The sequence below is a fragment of the Urocitellus parryii genome, chromosome 9 (assembly GCF_045843805.1).
Source record: "Urocitellus parryii isolate mUroPar1 chromosome 9, mUroPar1.hap1, whole genome shotgun sequence".
In the NCBI taxonomy this organism is placed as follows: Eukaryota; Metazoa; Chordata; class Mammalia; order Rodentia; family Sciuridae; genus Urocitellus; species Urocitellus parryii.
This window is the reverse complement of record NC_135539.1, coordinates 66,843,295-66,853,011: the sequence shown is the minus strand read 5'-3', so window position 1 is coordinate 66,853,011 and position 9,717 is coordinate 66,843,295. Positions and strand designations below refer to the sequence as shown.

Below are 9,717 nucleotides of genomic sequence, written 5' to 3'. Positions count from 1 at the left end.
TATACTTGAGACCACATTTGGCTAATCACCTGTTTCTTGAGATAGGCAAGATAAGGCAATATGTGCCTAAGGGTACCCAAACCAAAGATCTATGTGGAATTCTTTCTAAAGTGAGTTGGGTGAAATAAATTTACTTTCTGACAGATGAACACACAAATCACCATAAATCACTTTCATATAAATATGTTTTATTGCAGAGAAGTTATAATTATTTACATGCTGCAACACATCACGACATAAATTTACCAAATATCTCATGGTGGGATGCTGTAGGTTTCAGATAATAGTTTCAGAAGAACCACAGATTAAGTGAAGAGACTTAACAGCTTTGTTGACTCTACAACTCTCAGTTGCTAAATGCTAGAAGTCAAAGGCAGTGTTTTTTCAGTCCTACCTGTCATCACTTGCATGCAGAAACCTAGGAAGCAAATACAAGAGAACTGTCGAGTGTCAAATCCATATTGCCACCAAAGTTTACAATGGGTTAAGTTATAATTCATGTCGTAAAGCATTTAATTCTTGCATAAAATATACAGTTCTATTAAGATTGATATAAATCTACTTATTTATAAACCCTGGCATAAAAACAAGGACAGGATGCAGCCTGCACATGCATTGAGAAGGACAACCTAACAAATGTTTGTGAGACTCTAGTAAGTGTTTATTCACTTTCTTATTGTAATGAACCTGGGAAAATATCCTCCAGAATTGTAAATTTCAACTTCTCTTGGTGATTAATAATGGCAATGAAACTCTAGGAAAGACCCTAGGCATTTTCACCATTCTATGCTGGTAGAGAATAATCTATGGTCTGTAGAATGTCACTAAGTTATAATTTGGCAAGTTTTCTTTAAGCCACATGTCTAGCAGGATCATCCTGAAGTGCAATAAAAGTCACTGCTTAATTCTCAAAAGTGAATCAAATGCTAAGAAATCTCAGACATAAGTGAAACAAGTATGTTGGTCTAGAAACTCGAAACCAAGTTCACAAATATACCTTAAAGTAGTATTCTAGGAACTTCAAGAAGGTAGGAAGATTGGGTGACTAAAAAGGAAGGGATGAAATAAAGAAATGAAGGCAACACTTTAAAATAGAATTTCTATAGCTCTTCGTACCTACCCCACCAACCTGAGTATTGCACAAAGTAAGCAAATGGGTGAGGGAGATTCATGCACAGCTTTGTAAAAGGGCCACATGCTCGCATACTCTTGAATGAAATCACTGAGAAAATGTTGATGGTGGACACAGAGAATTCTGTTTTTACCTTCTGCTGCGGATAAAATTCTCTAAGAAAAGCCTTAAATCCACCTTCTGACTCCTTTTTCCCATCTTTTATCCTCCTAGCATGTTCCCCTTGCTGCTTATGAAATGGAAAGCAGTTATTTAGGTTGGAAATATCCTGGCCAAATAAGCAATTGATACTTCAGTGTTCAGAGTGAGAGAAAGCAAAGTCTGGGCTCTATTTTTAAGTGATTCACCTTTAAATAAAATGAGACTGAGCTTTGGAATCTCACTGCATGATCACATCAGTAGGGTGAAGTCAGCAGCTTAGGATTTTCATGCGAAGAGATCAGTGTGGAGTGCAGTTAAGTTTTGTAAGATATACTTTGCAGGCTGTTTTGCCTTGCAAATAATATTAGGCTTTTCATTTTGAGTAAGGTGGCTTGCAAGGGCAATTTTCAGGACTTGAAGGTTTCTAGAATGAAGAATCCATACCACCTTATGATCTTTGAATAAATCAGGTTATAAAACCTCTTTGGGATTTGAGCCCAGCAAGTTCTATCCCTAGTTGAAGCAATGAATAAAATTTTATGAGAATAAATAGTTTAAGGTAATTTAAAATATATTTTCAGTATGCATAATAAAATATATCCATATAATGATATTGATGCTATCATTAATTTTTCTCTTTAAAAAAATAATCCCTTGAAAATGCTATTAGGAGCTATCGTTCTGTCTTCACTTTGAAGGCAAATTTCCTGGATCTATGTGTATTAATGCTATAATTCTCATCATTCCTAGAGTCTTCCCTTTCCATTGGTAATAATAATGCACAGTATATTTTTCTCACTCTTAGCTTCTTCCTTAGGAAATGTTGCTAAGTATGAAATACTGAAAGAGTAAAAGGGACAAGTAATTGGAATGACTCTGACTTTGAACAAACAATGGATAAGTTGTCCTTAACTTATTGAGACATGACTAAGTAGGACCACTTGATCTCCAATAATAATAAACCTTCTGAGTCCTAACAAGTGCAAAATAAGTAACTCAACTTGTATAAAAAACCCTGATTAAGACTGTATAACAAATCATGATGTGAAATAATAGAGTCAAATCCAAATTCATAATATATAAACCACAGCCCAAACTAAAGGTTTTTATCATAACTGTTATGGCTTCTTAAGCCAGAGAAAGCTTACTGTACTTCAAGAATCAACTAAAGTTGATAGCAAGTATTCTGTAAGTTGCAATAACAATTGAGTAGCTGCAGATTGCATAAATGTGTTGTGTCACATAATATCAAAGTTATTTGCAAAAATTATACAATCTGGAATGCTTGAATATGAGACACAACAATGTACTGAAACATACATTTATAATAAAATGAGAGCAATCATTAATATAAAAGGTATTTTTGGGATGCATTAAGTTAGCAGTGCTATCAAGGTTAAATAGGTAAAGTAAGGTCTTTTCAGTCAGCTACTTAGAATTTGTCATATATATCTATCTAAAACTTTTTCCTCTTTGCCAAAATCATACATCTTCTGTCTCCTTGCTCATCTTGCTTAGGATCTTCAAAGTCCCATGAGGAAAGATGGATTGGGGCAGATGTTGAGGGCATTCCCTTAAACGTGCTGAAATGAAAAGATTTTCTTAGTTTACCAGGGGAGGACTCTCCTTTGTTGAAGGCTGACTTCTGCATTGTGACATGCTGGACCTGTCCTAGTCATCTTCAGCCCTTTCACCTCCCCTCACTATCTGCCATATTTCCCTTGACTTACAAAATACTCTGTGGGAATTTTTGATTCTTAGATCTTCTGTCTTGTATCACATTGGGATTTTCTTCTTTCTTTTCTTCCTGGGCTTACTACCTCATTATTTTCGAGGCCCTGCTATCTTATTTGCACTCAAAGCAGAAGAGGCTGGTAAAATTACACTTCTTTCAGCATTTAGTTGACCGGGGGTCTCAAACTCCCAAGGACACACTTCAGCTCGTGATGTTAACGGTTGTTGGGAGTTTTTACTTGAGTTACAGGAACCAGGTGCATTTTCCACAGAGAAAGATGTCTTTTCCTGGTCTCGCATTTGGTTGAGATTTTCATTCTCTATTTTTGATGCCATGACTTTGGGGGGCAGTTCCTCGTATTGCCCAGCACACACAGTGGCTGCATGGTGCTGACCTCCATTCTCATCTTTGGCTCTCCCTGGGAGAACTATAGTCTTGGAAATCAAATGTTTTTCATCTTCAAAAAAAGACTGATCCTGGCTCTCCCAAGGGCACACCTCGGCCTTATCTATGCTCTTCTGACTGGACTGCTGACATCCTTCAGCTGCCTTAGGCCTGTGGTGGGCTTTCTCCTTCAAGGAAAATGTTGGATTTTTTTCCATTTCAGAAGCTGCGATAGACACGTGTTTTTGAGCTTTTGTTTCTGAAGGCACAGGACCAGAGGTCAGGTCATAAATCTCCCATGGGCACACTTCCCCAATGTCAAAGTTGCCCTTCATCTGGGTGGTGCCTGGGCTCAGGTCAGAATTGGCAGTAGTGGGATTAACCCTTTGTTGTTTCATAATTCCAGATTTCTGAGGCTTTCTTGGTTCCTCCAAATGATTGGAGTTTGGGGGGACAGGATCTTTAGTCTCTGTGTTATCTGAATTTGAGCACTTCCTGTTTGTCTCTTTATCTTTTGGCAGAGGTTTCTGAGATTTAGCACGTTCTTCTACACCTGATGTTTGGGTTTTCCCAGCTAATCCAAGTGTCTTCTCCTTGGCACTTGCTATGACACTAAGAGACTTTTGTAACATAGATGTTCGTGGGTGCCCAGGCTTCTTCTCTGAGCTGAGGTTGTGAGCACTTGCTGACTTACACACCAAAGGCACTGATTCTGTAGACTCGGCCTCACTGTCTTCTTTCAGTTTTTGTGTTAGCTTTTTACTTGAAAGAGATTCCAGTGTGGAATTTTCTGTAGCCTCCTCTTCTTGGTTTTCTGTTGGTAGGCTATTGGACTCTTCTGGTTGGTCTCTGACATGGTCATAAGTGCTGTGGGATTTCTTGAGTGAGAAGACTCTGTTTTTCAGGGACTCCTCCTTGGGTCTCCCTGTATTACCTGAAGGCTCTGGTGGGTTCTTCCTAACGAGGGCTGTACTTTTGGCCATGCTGTGGTCTGCCATGTCCTTGTCCTCTTTGGAACACTGTCTGCTGACAGTCTCTGGAATCTCAGTGATGCGCCTCATGATAGAACGGCCTAAGCCCTTCTTTGAGCACCGCTTTTTCTGGAGGTGGGGATTATTTGTAATCATCTTCTTCCTTTTATATATTTCTAACTGGGCATACAGTTTCTTTAGCTCATCCTGCCAAAACAAGAGCAAATTCAAAAAAGGTATTCAATGGAGTGTTTTTGCCAATTTCACTGAATGGTATTAGAAGTCAATAAGCTTAAGTTCTTTAGGGAAATTGCTCTACAACTTTTGTTAACATTTGTGCTTATCAATTTTCTCCTCATTTCTACCTTCTAATTATTTTGTGTTTTACATAAAATTTGAACTTTAAGACATAAACTCATGAATTCTATCCTTGCTTCACAGAGCAAGGATTTTGAACTTTCAATTTGTGTGGACAAAGCTGAGCCAGGACCATAAGAAAATACAACATACTATCTACTACTGATGAGCCCGCAATCCAGAATAATGTTGGAAGTACTATATTGCCATTTGATGAAGTTTTATGTTATGCTAGATTAGCTTTAAGGGTCAACAGTTCATAGACTGCTAAAGGGCACCTTCTTCCTTCAGATACTGATAAGTTATCACATATCATTTTAAATAATCCAGTTCAGTTTCTCTGGTCACAGGTACATCCTACTTTTCCATTAGCAGGTTGTTATAAACTCATATTTTAGAACATGGATAATCAGTTCTTCATCATGACTGCCTATAAGTCAGTCAAAAATATAAAAACTTCCCAGGCTACTGTAAGAGTTGAAATAGCATGTACTTTCCAATTGTACATGTTATCACTGAATTAACTCTGCATTTGATGTCTTCAGTTCAAAAATATGAATTCTTTCTCTCTAATGCTGTGTACACCAACATGAGCACAGGCACACATGTGCATGCACATGCCAATCCACACACATTTGCCTGTATCAATGGGACTAACTGGGCCTACTCTGAAACAGGAAAGAAGATAGACCAGCATTACCCGAATGTCCTCTGGATCCAAGCTGTGCTCACTCCAAGCTGAATTGATACTGCTGTTCAGGTAGGATCCAGATCGGCCCATGTCTAGCTCATCTTCATATGCTTCTGTAGCAATATCGTCACGTGGATTATTGCTTGAAAGTGAAAACTGTAACAGATATTCAATATGAACTGTAGGCATTAACCCACTGTAGACATAGCACAATAATTGTCTAAAGGTGCTAATATGAACAGCATTTCTTCAGTTTGATAAATTCATTCACTAAATACTTTCCAATGATTTGCTGCTATATTTTGTTTTGATTTCCATGTTACATGCTGGTGCTCTCAGTGAGGCAATATTAGCACTTGGCTCCCTCTCTGACCCCAAGTTCCACCTTTGTTTATTTCCTAGTATTAACTTATATTAATCCACTTCCAAGATATATTTGTCTTTTTGAAAATATAAATTAAGTAGAAGAATCCAAAGAAATGTTGCCTAAGAGGAGAAATGTAGATTCACTAGCAGGTGGATGGCAGGGTTTTTTGGTTGGTTTGTTGGGATTTTTTTTTTTTTTTTTTGAGCACTGAGGTCTCCTGTGTTTGTCATTTTGCTTCACTTAGGTAAGGATTTATTTCATCTATGGCCATAAATCATACTAGTAACAGGGATGTGACTTTCAGTATTCTACACATAGGCTCAAAAAAGTTACTTTCAAAATAAACAGGATATCTGACTCCAGTTTCAATTCTGTCATCAATGAAATCTTGAAGAAGACATGAGATCACTCTGGACCACTGTATCCTCTTGGCCTAAAGAGTTCTGGGGTGAATGGTATCTAAGTTTAAATGCAAATATTCAACTGAAATTAACACATTTTTCCTCAAGCTCACTATCATTCTCAAGTTCCTCCTTCTTTGTATTTTAATTATTTTCATATGATTTTTCTTTTCTACTTCATGTGCTTGTTTCTAAGTGCAAAAGTCAGGAAGAATGAGTAGGGTAAAGGATGGAAAGCAGAAAGAAGAATCAAAACAATGTAGCCACACATAAACAATATGTAAAATAAGGAACAGTTATGTAAAAACTGTTTGCTGAAAATAAAATAATAGCTCAGAGAACATGGATTCTCTTCTAGCTTATTATTGGTTCAAATATTCTTTCCAAAAACTAACATTGGGGATATAGAAATACTTTAGTGTCAACTAGCATGGTGAAAATGTATCTGAAATACATGTGAAACAGCATTTCTTAGCTTAAGTCATAATTCATGTTTTGTAACTGGAACTGACTCAGAAATAGAGACTTTCCTTCCCTCTTCTGTCTACCTTTGTAAGACTCACAGGTACCATGAACTTGGGCTATAAATGATGAATATGATGGCATCCAAAGTCTCATGGGATACTAACTAAACCAGCTGGAGACTGTTTATAAAAATGGGACTATTTTTTCTTGAGCAAAACCTTGGAGACAGTCATGAGTTCAAGAAACAACACCAAGGGTTACAGAGGTTAGGGATGTAAATCAGTGGTAGAGGATATGCTTAGCATGTGCTAGGCCCCAGCACCTCCCCCCACCAAAAAAAGGTTGTTTGTCTAATATATGCACTTCCTGCTGTGTTATTTTTTTCTTAGGACTTTATCCATTTATCTTATTTGTTAATCTTGTCTGTCCCCAAACTCTGCCTCCTGAATATAGAGAACATAGACTTTTATCTGTTCATTATTCTTATTATAAGGATATAGAACAGTGCCTATCTAAGCCCCTCAATATATTAAATTTGTCTTTTTATTGAGATATAATTCAGATATTAAAGTTTACAATTTTAAAGTATATAATTCAGTGTTTGTTAGTGTGTTCACAGGTTGTGCAACCATTATCAATCACTATTTAATCCCAGAATATTTTCAACACCCCCCAAAGAAGCCTTAAACTCATTAAGTTATCACTTCTATTCCCCCTTCTCCCTGCTGTGGCCACCACTGGTCTACTTTCTGTTTCTACAGATTTTCCTATTCTGGACATTTAACATAAATGGGATCATGTAATAGGTGCCTTTCTGAGTCTGGCTTATTTATCTGCCATAATGTTTTTAAGGTTTGTCCAAGTTGTAGCATGTGTCAGTATTTCATTTCATTCCTTTTTATTGACAAATAATATTCCATTATATGGATATATATTTTACTTATACATTTATCAGTTGATGGAAATTTGGGTTGTTTCTATTTTTAGGATTATGGATAATGCTGCTATAAACATTCATATGCAAGGTTCTTGTATGAACATATGTTTTCAATTCTCTTTCAAGTTCAATAACTATTGAATGAATAGTCTGAATATCCATCCATCTAACAGATATAACATGATATGCAAAGTATTGAAATGCTAATTTAACAATAACATTAAGATAAATTGTAGTAACAGATAAATACATGAAACTGTGACTAGTTAATGTAAGTCAAGTAGGGAATAAAATAGGTATATTTTGTTCTGTTTATAACTGGCCTTTGCAACCTGGCTAAATGTAACATTTTAGTTAATTGTGAGAACTGATATAAAGTCTACAATGAAAGATAAACCACAAACTGGTTTTAGCTGTGCTAATGTTATATTGTACAGCACTGATAAAACATATAATGTTCTAGTATTGTGTTTCTATGTGCATAAAAGAAAAAAAAATATTCTTCTATACATAATTTTATACGTATTTCCATTTAAACAAAATCTCTGAATGTTTTAAACACAATACTTCTCTGAATATGAATCTAAAGAGGAAGGATTCTTAGAATAGTTATTTAAAAATATGATCTTGATGTTATAGCTACAATGAAAGCCATCTAACAATAATAATTAAAACAAAAGTAGAAATCAAAATATTTGGAAAGGGATGATAAATTTTGGTATAAATTAAGGCATTTAAAATTATTTAAGATGTTTTATGAATCTAAAATGAAAACATACCCAGTTTCTAAAGGAGTTTTAAAAAACTATTTTTACAGTGCCCAGCAAATTTCCATACTTCCCTTTGTCTGTGTTGTGAGATATTTTTAAAAGAAGAAACAACTCCATGCTCTTTTAAAATAGTTGTCTTGCAAGAAAAATAAAATGTTAGAAAAATACCTTTGGAATCAAAAGCAACCCGATGGTGACTGTCACAGTCAAATGAGTATGTGCAAAATATAGCATCAACATCCAATCAGACTGAAGTCTTGAGGCAAGAACAAATCTGAAATGATAATTATTCAAGTCAGCAATCCAAAATTAAGATTTCTACTTAAAACACTAGGATATTTGCAAAATCTTTTGCTCAATTTATTTTTAAAAAGAAAATAAAACTGTGTTTTTTTCCTGTTTCTTTAGCATTATCTTTTCATCACAGGAAGAATAAAGGTTTGAGTAACCTTTACTGGATTAATAAGATATAAATACTATTTATTATTTGAAATTATCAGAAACAGAATATATACATACATATGTGCTGCACATTTACCAAGATTATTATTGTATATGTAAGTTGACTCTGCAAAACTAAAACAGTAAATAGACATGAATTGAAGAGTAGGTTACAAACTGGTTGTTTCAAGCAAATTTGGGTTATAGCACATATTCCGAATAAGTCCTGATTCTAATATTATAAGTTAAAAACATTAAGGTAAAAAAGAGTGGATAGTTATGTGTCTTTGTGAGTGTTCCCAAAGGTTTGAATAAGGCAATGGAAAATTAACATAATAATGGTAGGTAAGATAAACTTTTAAAGTAAAATTTTTAGTTGTTTTAAATTGTCATATTGTCCTAAATAATTTAAAGTGTATTATTTAATAATCTTTTACTGAGGAATTCTGAATCTATATTCTGATTCAGGGAGGGAGAATTCAGTACCAAGGTCTACTCTAGTAATTTTGGATTACTTTTGTAAATTAATAGGTTCACCAAAGCTGTGTTTTAATGACTCATCCTTATGTAGAAACCAAGGGTTACTTTATGAGTTTTTAAAAATTACATCCAAATGTTATATTATCTTCTATTAATTCATGAAATATAAACATGGGATTTTACTGCTTTGGATTTAGAAAATTAGAATTGTGTTTCAATGATATACATCATCAAATTTGAAAAGTAAAGAGCCTATGAAAATGCTCATGATATCATAATCACAAAACAAATTTATATGATTGGCAAAAAGGGGAAGAAACTAACTTTTATATGTGCATTATATCACACTCAGTACAATTCTATTAATTAAATTAATATTATTAATATTTAAAACAACATTGTCCTTAAGGGGATTTATTCCTCATTTTTACCTTCTCCTCACTTT

At 34.9% G+C, this 9,717-nt stretch overlaps 1 protein-coding gene across 1 annotated transcript in view; it reads right to left on the bottom strand.

The window, feature by feature from the left end:
• Positions 1-3,097: 3,097 nt before the first annotated feature.
• The window catches only part of Gpr158 (G protein-coupled receptor 158), a 401,208-nt gene continuing 394,588 nt past the window's right edge, over positions 3,098-9,717 (bottom strand). Inside the window, exons 9-11 of the mRNA XM_026401197.2 lie at positions 8,520-8,625; positions 5,421-5,567; positions 3,098-4,570 (exon numbers count right to left, since the gene is read on the bottom strand). Of these exons, the coding sequence (XP_026256982.2) occupies positions 3,098-4,570; positions 5,421-5,567; positions 8,520-8,625 (1,726 nt within the window). The remainder of the gene's footprint in view (positions 4,571-5,420; positions 5,568-8,519; positions 8,626-9,717) is intronic.